This window comes from Arvicanthis niloticus, chromosome 23 (assembly GCF_011762505.2).
Source record: "Arvicanthis niloticus isolate mArvNil1 chromosome 23, mArvNil1.pat.X, whole genome shotgun sequence".
NCBI lineage: Eukaryota > Metazoa > Chordata > Mammalia > Rodentia > Muridae > Arvicanthis > Arvicanthis niloticus.
In genome coordinates, this window is record NC_133430.1 from 997415 (window position 1) to 1015240 (window position 17826).

The following is a 17826-nucleotide window of genomic DNA, read 5'->3' on the forward strand; positions in this document are numbered from 1 at the left end:
GGGAAGCTGAAGGAAGAAAGTGAAAGTTGGAACACCGACAACACAAAAATAACCCCAGCTTTCTGCACCCCAAAGACATCGTCTTCCAGACAGTATCCCTCCTTGGCACAACCCATCTCTCAAATCAAGTATTCATTTCTATAAAAATGCTAAGGAACTGTCCTCTTACCTGCCTCTACATTAACTGTAGAACTGGCCTCTCCGTATCCCCCAGCTGCTGTAAGTTTCAACAAAAAAGAAACACTTAAAATGTGTTCTGCATTGTTCCTAGGGAAAAAAGTGACAGGAACTGTTTTATTTTTCTTAGTAACCATTTCTTAGAGCCACAGTATCCCAAAATAGCAAAGGTAATTTGTTTATCTATAACCATAAGGGTTTGAGGCCTCCATGTGTATAGAATGAACAATTTGATAAAGGCTACTACTTGGGCACCTACGGTATTATACAACATATTGAACTACAAATCTCTGATTGCTTTTGCTCAGGCTTTATATAGTATTTATAACCCCCTGTATTTTTCATTTGTTTCTATGTATTATGATTTTTACATAATCTTCAATGCAAATTTTTCAATTCAAGATAGATACCAAGACTGAACTGAGTGAGGAGCATGCAAACAGAAAGAAAGAAGCTAAACTTATTAGAATCTCAACACACTAACTTTTTATTAAGTTTGATTCAAAATAATATTAATCTAATAGTGAATAGTTTGATATAACATCAATCAACATTTAAAGTATACTATGTTTCAAAGTATGGCTCAAGGAACACCCATTGCTTAAATGCACTTAGACATAACAAGACAATGTTTTTATTGGCATCATTGACACCTTTGAACAATAGCCTCGTAGATAGATTAAGGTTTAACCTTCCTTTTCTTTGGTGGCTGTTTAGAGACTTTTAAAGAACAGATAACTCATTTCAACAGGAATCTACTGATATTTGCCTTTGCAGAATGTTTAGCTAAGACATAGAATGCCAAAAAAACAAGCTTTTGTTAGCTTGACTCCCTCTGTCTCCTAACAGAAGGTATCCCCAAGATGCTTTTATTTTAGATGTATTGATCTTTCATCTAAGTCTTGGCCTTTCAAACACTAAATGCAATCAAAGGCCAACAACCTGACTCCTTCTGGAGACTGAGAAGGAAGCAGCAACATGGAATTTCTTTGAATTGTTTGTGAACTACTATGAGTTTTCAGAGATCAATAAATCCTGGTGCTGAGCTAAATCTAATAGTAAATAATTAATTACGTATCTTAGACACTATAATCTTTATATTGGTAAGCAAAGAAAACAGCTTTGCCAAATAGATCTTCCATCTACATAATATCTTAAAGGCAAATATTTAAATATTACCACAAAAACAGGGTCATATTTTGTTTAAATTAGACATTAAAACTGAAGATAAAATGCAAATGCCCATAGTTTTAAAAGGGGAAAAAATACAAATTAACTGACCTAGTCTTTTTTCTGAGTTTATTAATACCATTTAAAATATTACAAATAAATCAATTACATTTCATGCATTTAAAATGCAAGTCTAATGTTCCAGAGAAAGGCTTTTCATTTCAATGTGAAATATCCAAATTATTTCAACATGACAATGAATAGTTAGTTTGCAGACTCTGCAAACAACACTTAAATGTAGTGTCAGGAGTGTTTGTCAACAGTTAACAATATCACCTTCAGGAAATACACAAAGGCCAAAGTTAGTATCACTTGGACAATTTATTTAATACATGGGTTTGGCAGACCCCGTTATTATGAAGTATAGGAGAACTCTCACTTTAACTATACCTGAACTGCCAGCAAATGCAAATAAGTACATGCGCCATTAAATTAAATGTCATCCAACATTTATCAAATAGTGTCTTAGTTACAGCTTGATACCTATCTAAATTCATATTCGAGCAAAACTAGGCCCGGAAAGTGCGTTGTGTGGCTCTGCACCTCCAGAATTGAGTTCAGAAAAAAAAAAAAAAAAAAAAAAACTGCAGCTCATCAGAACCTCAGCAATAACTCTTAATATTTCCTTCTGACGAAAAAGAAAAAAAAAATCAAGTTTACTTCAATATATTTTCAAATATTTACCGGAAGTAATGTACAAGAAAAATACTATACAAAATCGTCTCCTGTACAATGTACCTCACACCTCACACCGGCGGAGTCATGTTTAATGGGAAACTAATCTAGAACGATTTTCCAGTTGTACAAACCATTAGGTTCAGATATATTTTACAAAGAATTTTTAAAAAATGTTTCCCCATTTCTCTTTTGGCATTTAAACTACAGCCTCATCTGAAATAAACGATAGCTTCTTCACTTGTTTAAATCACAAAGAAAAAAGTTTAATCCTAAAAATATTCAATGACTTGCAATAATTTACAGAAATCAGTAGATAAATTGACTCCTGGACTAACCCAGAAGTGGTGGTGGTGTGGGAGGTTGGGAGAATATGCTTGGGAATGGTGAAAAAAACCGAGGTAGAAAAAGACAAACACGAAGATGGTTAATCTGGTCTCACCGGAAAGAGGGTATTTTTTGCATAAGAAAAGACACCTACCCTCACTCCCGCCCCCACCCCATAAGTTACGGTGGTCAAAATAACTTTGGGATCAATATTAGCAGTTAGGAGAGAAAGACGTGCTCACAAGCAGAGGGAAACTATCTAAAAGGGGAGCTAAGAGGAAGATTGCTTGTTTGCTTTTTTTCCCTCTCAGTTTTTCAGTTAAAAAATAAAAAGTAGCAAAGATGAAAGAGGATGGCCGTATTGATTCCCGTTCGCAGAACTCTCATCGGTTCACCCGCAGGGCACAAAGACCTAGCCAGAGCTGAATGGGGAGATCTAAACTCAGCTAACCCGGTCTGGGTTGCAGTAGTCCTCCCACCAGCGTAGAGCTCAGCACCGGACAGTCGTCCAAGGGACGCGTTCAGGGGTTCAGGAAGGGATTCCTTGTCAGGATTCCCGCATCTGTCTCTACAGCTGCGGCTCAAGCGGGTTGAGCACTGTTCTTTCTAAGGGCGCCAAAGCCGCTGGTCTACCAGACAACCCATTCATCCCGTCCTAACTCCAGAGGCCACAGCCTCTTCAAAGTTCCCAGCCCAGAGCTGGAGGAGCGGGTTCCCACTGGGCCCCGCATGGCTGTCACCGTGCATAAGGGAGCCAAGGATTCAGCCACCGATGTGTGTTACTTACTGTCCACATTCTTTTTTAAATAAAGTTAAGAGCGGAAAACCGGTGAGAGGGAGAATGCAATGCGAAGTTGGGGGGAAAGAGCGCGAGACAGCTAGCCTAGACTGGAGCCCAGTCCAGGCACACAAGCCCGACTGGACTCAGGTGGGAGGCAATGCGACAGTCACTCCAGGCCGTTGCGGTGGCCGGGCTCTGGAGGCTGCAGCAGCTCAGGGGAGTGGCACGGCGGGCTTCCCGCCGCGCTGTGCTCGCTGTCGGTGTCGCTGCCCTTCTTGCCGCCACTGGAGCCCGCCGAGCCGCCGCCACCGCTGTGTGTCTTCACGTGCTTGCTCAGGTGGTCGCTGCGCATGAAGCGTTTGTTGCACACCGGGCAGGCGAAGCGCTTCTCACCCGTGTGGGTCCGCAGGTGCCGCTGCAGCTCGTCGGAGCGCGTAAAGCGCTTACCGCAGAACAGCCAATTGCACACGAACGGCCGCTCGCCCGTGTGCCAGCGCAGGTGCGCCTTCAGGTGCGACGTCTTGCCGTACACCTTGCCGCAGCCCGGGATGTGACAGCTATGCAGCCCTTTGCGACGCAGGCTCGCACCCGCTGGGCCCAGCCGCTCAGCCTCCTGGCAGTTGGGGCAGTCGCAGGTGGCGCGGCCCGAGTAGCGGCGCGCGGACGAGCGAGGGGACCCCCCTAGCGGCGCCGCGGGCCCCGCGCTCAGCATGGAGCTACCCGCGCCGGCCAGCGGCGACGGGGCAGAATCGGGGTAAGAGCCAGGCAATACCGGCTTGAAACCGTCCATGAGGTGCTGTCCTGCAGGACTGAGCAGGTGCGACGAAGCACCACTACTGAAAGCCGAGTGGCTCAGGCCGGAGTAATCCGAGTTGTAGCCTCCCAGCGGTGAGTGCAGCGACGTCTGGAGGCCCCCGGCAGCCGGGTGCAGCGAGCCGGGCAGCGCTGCCGCCCCATTGGGGTTCTGCACGTCGATCCAGCCCGCGCCCACATCCCACCAGCTGGAGGCGCCAGCGGAGCCCACGTCGGCCGCGGCGCCAAGGCCCGGGTGCGACGGCTTGAACCACGACTCATACGGGTGCGCCATTCCCACGCGCGGGTAGATGCCCTGCAGTCCGTCCACCGACGTGTGCACCTTGGAGATGAACACCGGCTGATGGGAGCTGTCCTGCGAGTGCGCTCCGGAACCGCCGCCGCCTCCCCCGCCGCCGCCGCCGCTGCCCCCCGAGACGCCCGGGGCCTGGAACACAGAGTAGTCGTTGGCAAAGGGCGAGCTGGAAGCGGCGGCCGCGGCAGCCGCTGCAGCTGCGGCGGCGCTGCTGGAGGTGAGAGAGAAGGCGCTGGAGCCCGGCGAGCCCCCGCAGCTAAACGAGTCGGACACCAGGGCCGCGGCCGCCGCTGCTGCCGCCGCCGCTGCCGCTGCGGCCGAGGACGAACTGCCGTTCCGAGAGGCCCCAGACACGCCGAAGCTAGAGAGACTGGAACCCACTACGTTGCAGCTGCCGGAGGAGGAAGACGAGGAGCGTTTCCAAGGGTGGAAGCCTTTACCGAAGGAAGAAGAGCTGTCCGACAGGGAGGAGGGAGACGGGCTGGGGCTGCCGATCTTATTACAGGTAGCAGCAAGCATGGCCAGAGGAGTGGATCCCAACCTCGGTTCTTCCTGAGACCAGAGCGGAGGAGAAGGGTGGGGGAGGGGTGGTGGGCAAAGGGCCGGTGGGGGAGGGAGGGAAAAAATGTGCATTAGTCCCCTGGTAGCCTCCAGACGCCCCACTGCTCCCCATCTCTGGCTGCGGCACACTGCCACCAACTTACCCTGCACCCCCAGCTGCCCCGGCGCCCGGCTGCCTCCTACTCTACAGGAGGGGACAAGTTTGGCTGCGGGCGTCTGATTCTGGAGCAAAGCGCCACGCTAAAGAAGAGTTTAACAAGAATTTTCACCTAAGACGGCACTCTTGTGTTCACAAAGCCCTAGGACGGTTTTGATCAAATGAACAGAAAGTCCAGATACAGACTAGGGAGGGAGAAGTTTCCTTTTACCTTACAACCTGGGGAAATCTCTGGATTGCGTTTAAAATCGCTGTCCTGCAATCCCGAGAGAGCTTCGAAAATTCTGTTCTGATCCCCCTCAACCAATCTTTGGTTGCTTCTCCCCGGCTTAAAGCTTACTCGGTCTTCCATTTTTTCTTTTAGTTCCCCTCTCTCTGTCTCTCTCTCTCTCTCTCTTTCTCTCTCTCTCTCTATAATGGCAGAAATAAGACGAGCTCAACGTACCTGCAATACAAAGCGGGCTTAGGGAAAATATTAAGGGGAAGGGGGAGAATCTGCTGTATGCCCAGGAGGGAAAAACTTACTCGCGTTCCCCTTCGAAATCGTCGCGTGTATTAGGGGCTAAGCTCAATTCTCCCGAGTAGGGAGCGGCCAGGCTCTGTGAGGTGGCGGGTCTCAATGCCCTACGAACCTTTCCTGTGCTGAAAAAAAAAAAGTGGCTCTGCCTCCTTCCCCCCCCCCCCGTTTCTTTTTTCTAAACTCACTTGTATTGGGGGGGGGGGGGTGGCTCTCAATAGAGAGACTGATAGCCCGTGGCCTGGCCGGGGCGACTTTAACCCCCTCCGATAGGCAATAAAAGGAAACTAATTAAACCAGCAAGAGAAGATCCTGAGACTCACCCCTAGAAGTGAAGTTGCCATCACACAGAAGCGCCCTCCTCCTCTCAGAGGATCTTTTTTATATTGATAAATCAGAGGCAGTGTTTTTTTTAGAGGTGTGCAATACAATGATCAGTTCCGCCCATTCCGCCACAATTGTAGCTCCCTCTCCGGCTTTGAAGTGCCGCGGAGGCGCGGCCAGCCAATCTGCGGCCTCGCCGGGCCGCGCGGCGCGCGCGCCGTGAGGTCATCGGCGCCGGCGGGAGTGTGGGGGGTGCGAGTGTCGCAGAGTGTGCGTGTGCGCGCGCGTGTAAAGTGATCGCGAGTGTGACCCACCTCGGAGAGAGCAGTGTAGAGAGCGGAGGGGTGGTTGGGCAGGGTCGCAAAAAACGTGGCCTAGCAAGGGCAGGCGCTGGTCATCCAACCACCAAGGTGGGAGGCGGGTAACTGCGTGTGTGACAAAAGGGGTCAGAGGGAGAGCTGGAAAGTGTGTAAGATAACTGAGTTCCTCTACCCTAGGGAGTCAGGAGCGACAGTACGTTCAATTCCGGGTGCAGAGAGGCGTGCGCGCGTGTTTGGTGACTGTGGAGAGTGGGTGCGCGCGATCGAGAGGGAAGGCGGACGTGTGCGTGCGCGCGAGCACCAAAGCTGGGGGTAGGGAACCGAAACAATACAATAAAGTGTACGTGCGTAAGAGATTGGTGATCTGGATAGAGAAATTGCGAAGTTGAGTGAGGCTGGTAAATACACCAAGCCCTGTCTTCAAGTCACTAACTTCCTCTGCCCCTTGAACATAAAAAACAGACTGATTTTTTTTTTCTTCTTAGCTTCCTGGACTCTTTCAGTATAGCTTTGAAGAAAATCTTGATACTTACCTTCCATTTCCTGATGTTTCGGTCAAATAGAAAGATTGGATGGAGAGTAGCAAGTGTGCGCCTGCGCCTGAGTCGTTACTTTGATCTGGTCGCCTTTACCCTCTTTCAGAGGTGGGATTCAGCTTTGGGAGCGCACGTCCCGTCCCGGAGGAGGTGTGTTTGCCCCGTGGTGTGCAGTAAAATTACAAAAAGATTAGATGGAAAGAGGAGTAAGAGGGGGTGTGTTTTTCTCCCATTGGATGAGAAATTGAGGAGAATTTTACCCAGTTTAGAAGTTTTCTCAGGTAACCCCCACTGTGCCTTTCTGACAGAAAAATCAGAATGGCCGGAAATCTGTTGGTACCATTTATGTATGAATAGAGGCGAGCTTTTCGGGCTACATTTATAGGAGCGTCTGTGGTTTGAGCAGGCCATCTATGAGTGTGCTCGAGTCATCATGAGCATTTACTTCAAATTTTGCTGCGTTTTAGTCACTTACTTGCTATTTTTATTATTAGTTGCCTTCAGAAATGTCATTACAATTCAGTGGTCACCACAACAGAACTTCTTAAGCCACAAGAAGGCCAATACCAGTATAAAGGAAGAAAATTCAGTCCTTGAAGTCTTGTTGAATATTCATGCATTTTAAAACCCCAGTAATTCCTATTTTACCCTGTTAGGGAGACTCTCAGAAGTCTAATCCTAAAGGGGACTTGATTAAAATGTGAGTAGATGAGAGAACTGCTGTGTTTTGACTTGGGAGACTTTTTTTTTTTTAAAAAAAAAATTGGTTGTTCTCAAGGGTATTGCAGGTTCTGAAGATGTCCAAAAAAAAAAAAAAAAAAAAATCCTCCTGGGTTATGCAGAAGTCTAAAGTAGGGCTTCATCCTTTGCACAGTTGGACCTGATGTTTGTGGTGCAGGGGTTTGTATTTCTGAGCCTTTTTTTTTTCATGTGTGGGGGTATTGACTGTACATCATATTTATTGATTAAGGGAGTAAGGGACATCCACATACTTAGAAGTAACAGTGAAGTAAATTAATGAACTGCTTTCTTTCTCTGAAGGCTAACGCTTACCATAAATGTCGTGTTTCTCTCTGCAAGCCCCTCTGAATGATTTTAGCGTGTTGAGAAGGCGTGACAGGCCAGCCCAGAAGGAGGAAGGGGTGGGGGGAGGAGGGAACTTCGTTTAACAAATAAAAGAGAATTAACTTCATTGCTTTGGTCTCCTTCCATAATGATATTCATTTTAAGAACCTAATATACAGTTGTTCAAATTTGGGGTTTAACGTTAATCAATACCATCATCCTCAAAGGTGGAGGGAAGTGCTTTGAAGGAAGACTCCTTCTTATGAATAGTTATTTTATCTTTTTATCCTCCTATCTTCTGGAAGAAAAAGAGGCAGGGCTATTAAAAAGTTAAATGCTGAGCAGGAGAGTAAACAGAGGGCGTTAACCAGTTTCCTCAAAAAATGCGGGAATTAGAAAAACTCAGCATCATGTGACTGCAATTTTGAGCTACTTCGTTCTAAGCTAATGCTAAGATCTTTCATTTGTATAAGTGCATTTAGAATCACATGCCATTCTTCCTGTGACAATGAGTCACAATGTTGGTGTGAATTTAATGAAAATACTAGATTCTTCCATTTGCATGAGGTTTGCTTTCAGCATTGAGGGCTTTGTAAGGGTTTGTATATATAGCTTACACTAGAAAATATTTATCACTGTGTCACTGATGTATAGTATATATACACAGTTAAATTCACACATTCAAGCTACTCCCATTTATGAAAGTGAGGGATTTGCCGAAGGGCTTCTTTCTCCTTTGCTTGATTTCCTTTCTTCCTTTCCTCCATGAAATGGTTAGTGTTTATGTCATGAGGTTATCAAACAGCAGAGTTAGAACACTCATAGTATTGCTTCTACTTTAAATGAAACTACTCTTAATGACCGCCCCACAACCCCAGCCCAAACACACACACACACACACACACACACACACACACACACACACTTTGAGAAGTAACCCAAGCACACTTGAATCCTGACCTATGGAAGAGAAGATGACAGATACAGCTGGCCTTGTTAAGCCATTGAGGGCAGAGTTCAGTTCACCTGTTTTGATATTAAGCAAATTGTTTTTGCAGTGTTGTACTTAATAATTGAGATGGTTATAGAAAAGGGGGAGGAGATACAGGAAGTTCAGCTTTCCAAACATCAGTTAAAAGTTTCCCCTATCCAACAAGAACTTTAACATGCTGAAAAGGAGCATGCTTAGACAGTGTGCTGTGTTTCTTGCAAACCTGTGGGATCCACTATCAATAAAGCTAAAATCTATTAGCATTCTGTATGCATCTGCAGCATAAATTTCATTTGAATTTCAAATTTAATAAACCAGGAGGTTTTTAATCATCCCTGGTTTTATTTGTTTGATATTAACATGCTTATTGACCGGGTCTGGTGACCAGTTTGATCATTACAGGACAGCAAAAAGTTAATTAAAACGACCACAGCCCCTTAATCATATCATCTGTCTCATCCATGTCGCTCTCTTTATTACCAGTGATGATGGATAGTCTCCCAGATTAATTTCTCTGTTTCTTCGATTTGGACAACAGCTTTGGGGACCTAATTTACATCCTGGGAACTACTTGCTCAAGTATATCTAACACCTTGCAGCTACAATATATACATCACCTTCTCTTTAGCTGGAGCAGAGAAAGGGAGTGTATGTTGTTCTTGTTCTAGGTAGTGGAGGTGGTGATGGTGGTGGTGGTTTTGTTGTTTAGGGGTGTGTGTGTGTGTGTGTGTGTGTGTGTGTGTGTGTGTGTGTGTGTGTGTGTGTGTTTGCAGGCAGTTTTGATGCTTGGAAATCTTTCACAACCAGAGAAATGAGGTTATAAAAAAGCAAACCAGAGTTTTGGATCTCTGCTTTCTCTTTCCGGAGAGTGGGGAGTGAGATATGCTGCTTCTGCTTCTTGATTAATAGACTAAAATGTGTAGATTCCGAGACAAGTAAATAAATTTGTATTTGTAACCACCAAATACAAATGGGGATTTATCATTGAAAACATCAAAGTTACCCAGGCTTTCTACTATCCCGCAAGGCACTTACTGTTAATATAGTTTTGAATGCAAGTATGGCCTGACATATACACGGGTTAACGGGTAAAAAAAAGGAAGGAAGAAAGCCACAGGAAAGCCTGGTGGGAGAAGACACCGGAGCGGAGCGCGTCGTACCTCTGCAGGGTACGGATAAGCCAGCTGCTGGCAGTCTGGGTTGCCCAAGGCTTGGCTGCAACTCTCCAGCTTTGCTAAGCGACCCGGGGTGTCCTCCGCGATTGAGCGCGCTGCCTGTGGCGGCGCGCGACCCTGGCAGGAAAGGTGGGACTCTCCGCAGTGTGGGCACCAGGTGCGGAAGCGCGCAGGCTACTAAATAAAGCAAGTGGAGCCGAGCGCCGCCGGCGCCCGCCGGAGAAGAGGGCTGAGCCAGGTGGGGGTTGGTGGGGGCTGTTGGGAAGTCTGTGGTCAAAGTTTCTTTCCTGTTGAAAAGAAAGCCTAGACAGGCGTGGACCTGTGGATTCCTGAGGGCCCCCTCCACGGCCCATCCCTGCTCTCGGGTGGTTCTACTTAAGAACTTGCCTGACATTTCCTGGGAAGGGATGTAATAAAAGCCCCTCGCTGGTGGCAGATTGTTGAGCCGTAGGTGGGAAGGGATCAGTCGGCTAGAGCTGAGAGAGGGCTGTATTTTCCTGATTGGAAAATGGGAACTTCCACGCTGAACAATAGCCCCTATTAGCGAGGTTATTCGGTTTCAACTGTCCGGCCACATTTACAGCCGGGTCCTTACTTCCCTGGCATTGCTTAATTGGATGTATTTGTTGGCCACAGCGAGGCCGCCATGACTCTTGAGCTACTTGCCCAGAGGAGTCTTGCGGATACAAAGCATTATTTCTCGAATAAATGGGAAAGAGTATTTCCTTTTCTCTTTACCTCTTTCTGATTCGACTCAATGTTTTCTTCCATTTTTCCTTAATACTTATCGCTTTTCTTCTCCGTCGTTTTAAAGCATTAAAAGTTAGAAACACTTTTTAATTAAAAGATGTATGCCCGTTTAACCTAGGGTATAATGATCTTTGATTTACTTTAGCTAGGTAGTTCAAATTGTATATAGTCAGAAAACAAGGACCCCCCAACAGTCTTAACAAGCAGTTAGGTTCAGAGAGGGAGAGAGAGAGAGAGAGAGAGAGAGAGAGAGAGAGAGAGAGAGAGAGAGAGAGATTGCTTTACCAAGACACATAGCCCAAACCTCCACTCTATGTGTATAGCCTATTTAAATAAAGAAAACAAAACACATTTTTCCTATTTATTATCTCCATGCACACCCATATCTTCATTCCATATTGATGTGGCCTTATTCTACCTCTGCAGGCAGGTATACAGTCCATGGTTTATTTCCTATTCATCTTTCCCAGCCTATAGATAAAATTGATAATCAGTTCTGCAGCTTTTCTGTACTTCTTTACCATGTAAATGAAGAAAACACTTGTAAGAAAAAAAGGGTTTGCTTGTTTTCAGAGGATAGTGCTGCTGTTCTTGTGCAAAGCTGTTGTGTTAAAAGCAGCTTAGACATTCAGATGAGTGATTTTTTTTTCTGGAATAGATTTGTTTTGGGCTGCTTTTTCTTTTGATATTATATATTACTTTCTCACAGCTAACATGCAGAGTTAAAAACTACTAAATTCTTATCCTCAACACTATTGATTTCTTTTCATTCTGTTCTGTTCCTGGGAGAAGCAATGCTCTCAGCTCGCCCAGTTGCCTGCTCCTCCAGACGGTTGACAATTGCAATCGCAGTTTCAGGAAGATAAATGTTACTTTGGGAATTGTGTCTAATTACAAATAATCTAGGAGCTGCTCTGAGTCTCTGTGCTCTGCCATACACGTATTCAAATCAGTGTACAGGGTTCCCGAATGGGGACATTTGTGACCAGGGTTTTATAGTTCACTTTCTAAATCTATGCTACAAACTAGGAACAAACTAGCTTCTCCCTGAGCTTCATCACCAGGACCCAAGAGATCACACAGCTCAAAACAACACCGACAAAAGGGGGGGGGGGTGTCTCAAAAATACTTAAAAGGCTGAGGAAGAAAATGTTCACTGGGGTTTACTTTCAGCTTAGCTTTATTCACATGAGTTCATAGGATCCTTTGCACAAATCCTTTCTTATAGGGAGTTTTTTTTGTTTGTTTGTTTGTTTTTATCTCACATATGTGGATTTTTCTTCATGGGTTATTTTTCTGCAGAAAATTCTGTGCTGCCTTTCTGCTGAAATCACTCAATGGTTATGTTTTACTGTTCCTCTTGTAACTACTGCTACCTTTGTGTGTGTGTGTGTGTGTGTGTGTGTGTGTGTGTGTGTCAATTGGTGCTGGTGTGTATGTGCGCGCGCGTGTGCGTGTGTGTTGTGTGTGTGTGTGTGTGCTTCTTTCTAATAGTCTTATTAACAAGAAAAAAAAGTGACGAACAGGTTATTCTCTTAACCTGACCTGGCTGTAAGAGTAAGATGAGCAGCTCTGAGCAGATGTCCTCATTTAAGCCGTTCTTTTCCCACATGCCTGCTGGATATTGCAGGCGCGCAGGAAGCTCGCTTCAAACCTGGCCCATTTCAGGCCATAATGGCCACGTTATTTCGGCCCAGTGAACACGAACAAAATCTCGAGCTTTAGAATCATTCGATTCTGAGTCCAGGAAAAGCAGGGGGTGTGGTGGTAGTGGGGGTGGCTAGGGAGGGGTGTGTGTGTGTTGGGGGGGGGGGGTGATTTCATCTCGGATCGCAGGAAGAGAACTTGCTCAAAAGAATTTCCCCCAGCAAATATAGTATAATTTACAGCGCAACTTAATAATCCGAAGGGCAATGCAAAAGCCCTTTGCGTTGTAAACCGCTTCTAATTACCTGCCAGAGCAATTAGCTGACTATCACGAAGAAATTAGATCGCTCAATGTAGCATAAATAATGCGAATAATTTTGTAAGAAGAATGGAAAGCGAGACCTGGTGTTTCTTTATAAGGAAATAACACCTCGTACTGTACGAGCCCTCCATGAACACATATTAATGTCTAGGCATGCATGGCAATGAGTCCAGGCAGGAGCCCTCTGGCTGCGGTTCAGCACTTTTTCCGTTTACGTATGCGGGGTGAAAGTCGGCTTCCAGGCGTTCGATCTCCAGCCTTCCAGCTCACAGTAATTAACACATAGCTACTTCAATGGGAAAACCTGTTTTCCAGATGATTTTTACAATGCAGCTTTATGTCTCATTTGGCAGTTTAAATAGCTGGAGTTGTTTTCTGGCTTCATCTCCACTATCATCTGTTGAGCATATTTTGCTTAGAATATTGAATCCTAACCAAAACTCGGGCACAGGCTTGTATTGACTTTTATTCTCTCAAGTGAGGATATCAGAAGCCACTTTAAAAAAACAAGAGAGCAAGGGATTCTTATGAGGAGTTGCTAATGTTTAGCCTGTGCACGAAGGATAGTAATATGTTTGCTTGTGGCTTCTCTTGGACTTTTTACTAAATTCTACCTTCATCGGGTCTCAAATCTAGTACATTTGTCTTAGTGTTTCCTACATAAGGGTCCCATGTTTCTCAGTAAAGTAAATCAGAAGGAAAATGAAAACCTAATTTTCGAGTAAAGTTGACAGTGCAATAAGGAGTCTGAAAACACCATTAAGTTCTTTGAAACTTACTAGGTTTGTAAATTACAAATAAGAAAACAGCTTCAAAAGAAATTTAGGAAGAGTTTGTCTGCTAGCACCTTCGCAACACCCCCCTCCCAGGGAGGGAGGGAGGGAGGGAGAGAGAGAGAGAGAGAGAGAGAGAGAGAGAGAGAGAGAGAGAGAGAGAGAGAGAGAGACTTCTAATTGAACGGCTTTCAGATGCCTTAAGAGAAGGGAATCAGGAGCCCGCCCACTCTTTTCCTGATTGACTAGGTAGGTCTCACATTTGAGTCGTATTAGATCACCTAGGAGAACTGGGCATTTGTGTTGGCCATAAATGCCTTAAACAGCAGCAGTTTTGCTGGGTACCCCACAGTGATCTTTTACCCTGAGTTCTGTTCCAAGAATTCTGCTCTAACTAGGATGGGCATTCCCTTCCCCCATCTCAGCTCCTCTCTTTACGGAACTGTTGGCACAAGTCATTCTCTAAGATTAATCTTTTAAGTCTTCATTTAGTAAATTCTGCAGCGATTAGAAATATTCTCCTCCTTAAGTAAACAACAGTTCTGCTTGTCAAAGAGATCTAGAGGGAAACTGGGGGAATCCAAGTGATTCATTCCATCAGTCTTGTCCTGTCTACAAAGAAAGTTACTTTTGTTTGGTGTCAGGTCTATATGCAGTTACTGTCTTAAGAGAGGCATTGCTCACCTTATGTTCTTTCCCACCTGAATTTTGAATTTGTGGGCTTGGGGCGGGGGCAGGTTTATACATTTTGTATCAACCTCTTTCACTTTAAAAGATATTAGGATTTTCCCTTTAATCCATATATAAAGTAACTTTCCTAACCTTGGGTTCAAGGGCATTAGAGTCCACATCATTAGGTTCAAGTTCCCCAGTAGAGAACCCTCCCACCTAGAAAGAGCAGGATATATATATATATATATATATATATATATATATATATATATATATATATATATATTCATTCTTGACAAGCACCAAGCCTGTATTCAACAGCAGTTACTTTTAAAGAAGAAATTTGGTCTTCATTCTTGCTTATCCATTAGAAAAGTAATGGATGTTGGTAACCCTAAAACATCTCCAATCTATCATTCCAATTTGAATTATGCTATGAAGCTTTGTTTCTTTCAAACACTTCAAATCATGTACTAACTCAATATTAGCCAAGAAGGTCGAGTCTTAAATAAGAAGAATCCCGCTGGCCACCAAAGGAGTCTGTCCCATTTTAATTCAAAATAAGGCCCAGAAGTGCAGAGGGAGGCAGGATCAAACTTTTCTTCTAGCAACTGCCTGCACTTAACCGACCACAGCCAATGTCATTCCTCCTTCTGTCTCCTTTGTCCTTATTGAAATGAATCATTCTATTCACAACTCCTCCCTGGCTTTTTGGAGGGGGAGAAGATTCCATAAGGTAAAAGAAGCTGAATTGATTATTGTCATGTCTGTAATTGCTCTAAAAACACTATCCAACGTAGCCTCATAAGGCAAACACATTGGTCTTTGATCAACACTGAAGAAAGCAAACATTTGTAAAACAGACCCACAACTATGCTGTCCACACTTGGTATTTACAGCCCTCAAATGGAGTGTCCATTACTTTCAAAGGGGCTATTAAGGACAGAGTTTTTCTGTAGATGGTGCTTCTGTGGTATTCCAACCTGGATATATCTCCCACCCCCAACCCTTGGTGCTATAGGGAAAATCAGTTGTCACCAACCACAATGAGGTTACCAGTGTAATCCTTTCTTTGCCTGTATACTTGAAATATGGACTGTAGCTGATCTACATTCTTTGGTTTGGTTAAGAAGGTGAAGTGATTGCTAGAACTAACATACTGAGCAGGTGGAGCCTTAAGAACAAGGGTGCAGCAAGCCAAGAGCCCACAACTAACCAAAACTTGCAAGTTTTTAAGTTAAAAACCGCACTAGTGTTATTTTATTAACTGAGATTGAGATATCGAGCATGTTAATCCATTTGGTGTTTTAATCAACATTATAACAAATTGTTCATTAGCAGACAGTGTTTAAAACTTCACTATATACCTTTGATATGTATAAATAATTTTATTAGGCAACTTGCCAAATGAGTCAAGAATACACTTTTTCTTAAGCGAAGCGATGAGTAGGATTTCCTTTTTCTTAGCTTCCAAGATTTAGGAAGAGAAACTCCAAAATGGTTAATAATGGGTAGGGGAAATTGTAGGGTGAGAAATCTGCAGAGAAATTACAACCCATGGCTGAGTTTGAAGGTGCCTGTTACATCCCAGTTCAGAGCTCGGCCTTGAGGGGGACTTGAACATCGTTCTCACACCTCTCAGGGCAGGGCCCACTGAGGATGCCCGCACGCAGAGAATCACCCGAAGCTGCGTTTTCTGCAGTTAATTGTCCTAGTGCCTCAGACTGGCCCCTGCTTTCATGTGAACCTGTCCCTTTTTGAAATACCGATTCACCTGGCTGGCCGTTTCCGGATTATGTCTAAGATACTGGAAGATTCTAGGAAGGAGGGGAAATGGGGCTGGCACAGGAGGAAGAGAACAGGCTACGGGTCTCCTCCACTGTTGGAGGCAACGGCCCAGCTTGCTAATACCAGCAGCTGGTATTAGGGCTGGAGTAAAAGTGAATGGAAGGCCAGTTTTTCCATCAGTCGCTTGAGAAAGCCACTGCCGACGGTGAAAGATGTAGCAGTCACAGTAAGTGTGACAGCTCCAGACCGAGGGAGAGGGCGTCGGGGCTTCCCGCTTTAGGGATGCTCCTCGAATACTCAGGTCCCCGGCAGTGCTCTTTCCTGCCGACTCTCTGTCCCCTATTCTTGCGCCGAGTTCCCCAGCCTGGGAGCGCACGCGCCCGGGGCCGAGGTCCGACGTCTCGGGAGAAGGAGGAGCACGCCCGGGGTTGCTTGTTGCGGGCCGGGCCCCGCCCCGGCCCTCCCTCGGCCCTCCCATCCGCTTAGCCGCGCTCCCCCGCCGCGCTGTGCGGACTCGGTAGCTACGGGCGCCAGAGGCTCCCGGGCTGCCGGCCGTGCCAGCTCTAGCCAAAGGGGAGGCACCAGCGCGCCCCGGGGCGGCGGCTGCGCACGGGTTGCAGCGCGGGTCACCGAGCGGCTCCTCTGCGGGTGCGCTGCGGCTCCCACCCCTAAGCTTAGCTGCCCGCCCTGATCCTCCCAGCTCCTCCCCGACCCTCCTCCGCGCCCTCCCCCAGAGAGCTCGCACACCCTGCGGGCGGGAAGGGGCCGCCCTCGGGGCGGACAAAGGGGCTGGAGGGGCGGGAGGGGGCTGAGGCTGGCACGCGCGGCCGCGGGAGGGGCCCGTCGCTTCCCGGGCCGCCCACCTGACACCTGCTCTGCTCGAAGTCCCGGAGGCGGGTGTGAGCGAGGGGTCGTCTCCGGGTCAGATTGCAGCGGACTTTGCTTGCCTAGGCAATAGCTGAACCCACTGTGGCCAAACCTCCCTCTCGAGTCTTGATGGGACTTAAAGGCTCCTTTTGAAAAGTGAGGATGCTGATTTTTACGTCCGGAATTATGTATCAGCATCACCCGCCGAGCTATTCCAATTACCAGGCAGGTTGCTGGGCCAAATGCAGAGGGGCAGTTTAAGTTTTGTGGCTATACCTGTGTAATGTATATTTCCGTCAAGTGCCCACGCCCTAGGCTGCTGATCACTGATAAGCACAGTATGCTGTTGATTCTCTACTATCCTTCACCATGGAGGTCCGTCGAGGAACCCAAGCCACTGGAGGTTAAGGCTCCTGTAGATGAACTTCAGGCATAAGGACTGCATTTTCCCTGAGGACCGACCAAAGCATGGAGGTAATCCTCAGGCTCCTTCAGTAAAGACCAAGGCCTCAGTCCAGCGTGACACTATCCACTTAAAGATCAGAATCAAAGTTTTGAGTCTCAGTACCTATGCACAGACAGATTCAGAGAAAAGAAACTAGTCCCTAGTCCAGGCTGGCCTGGAACTTGCCACAATCCTCCTGCCTCAGCCTCCAAAGTGGTTGCGACTGCAGGAATGACCCATAAGGCCTGGATTTCCCTTTTTATTTAGTGACAATCTCTGGCCTTTTTGTCTACTCTTTTTTTCCCCCTCTCAATCCTATGCCTTGCATATTGTATTATGTTGTATTGTATTGAGGATCTAAAAGATTTTAAAGCAGCAAAGGTACTAAACGGCAGTAATTTAAACAAACCTTTAAAAGGCTCAATTTTAGATTTAAAATGTTCTTTTTAAAAAAAATAATCTATGTATGTAAAGTGAATGTAATTAATTTTATCATGTTAAGCACACTGGTATCTTCTCAAATCTTATTCCTTTAAAAATGTATTTGAAAATCCAACTTGAAATATATTTTGACGTTCCAACTCAGTGAGATTTAGTTGAGGAAAACTACCCAAAAAA

General features: G+C 45.9%; 1 protein-coding gene across 5 annotated transcripts; it reads right to left on the reverse strand.

The window, feature by feature from the left end:
• Positions 1-637: 637 nt before the first annotated feature.
• Positions 638-10055, reverse strand: Sp8 (Sp8 transcription factor). Of its 5 annotated transcripts, XM_076920917.1 has the most exons (3): positions 5857-6673; positions 5003-5099; positions 638-4850 (listed from the first exon to the last, which is right to left on the reverse strand). In XM_076920917.1, the coding sequence occupies exon 3, from the start codon at positions 4815-4817 to the stop codon at positions 3357-3359; it is 1461 nt and encodes a 486-aa protein (XP_076777032.1). In that variant the 5' UTR covers positions 4818-4850; positions 5003-5099; positions 5857-6673; the 3' UTR covers positions 638-3356. The 5 variants fall into 5 exon arrangements, with proteins under 5 accessions (XP_076777032.1, XP_076777034.1, XP_076777030.1 ...); XM_076920919.1 differs by lacking the exons at positions 5003-5099; positions 5857-6673 and adding an exon at positions 6711-10055; XM_076920915.1 differs by lacking the exon at positions 5003-5099 and having other exon boundaries at positions 5857-6669.
• Between the last annotated feature and the right edge of the window lie 7771 nt (positions 10056-17826).

Coding starts and splice junctions, on each gene's coding strand:
- Sp8 (XM_076920915.1), bottom strand. CDS start 5,877: ATGGCAACTTCACTTCTAGGG. Junction 4,851..5,856: donor TGGCAACTTCACTTCTAGGG/GTGAGTCTCAGG, acceptor CTCTGGTCTCAG/GAAGAACCGAGGTTGGGATC.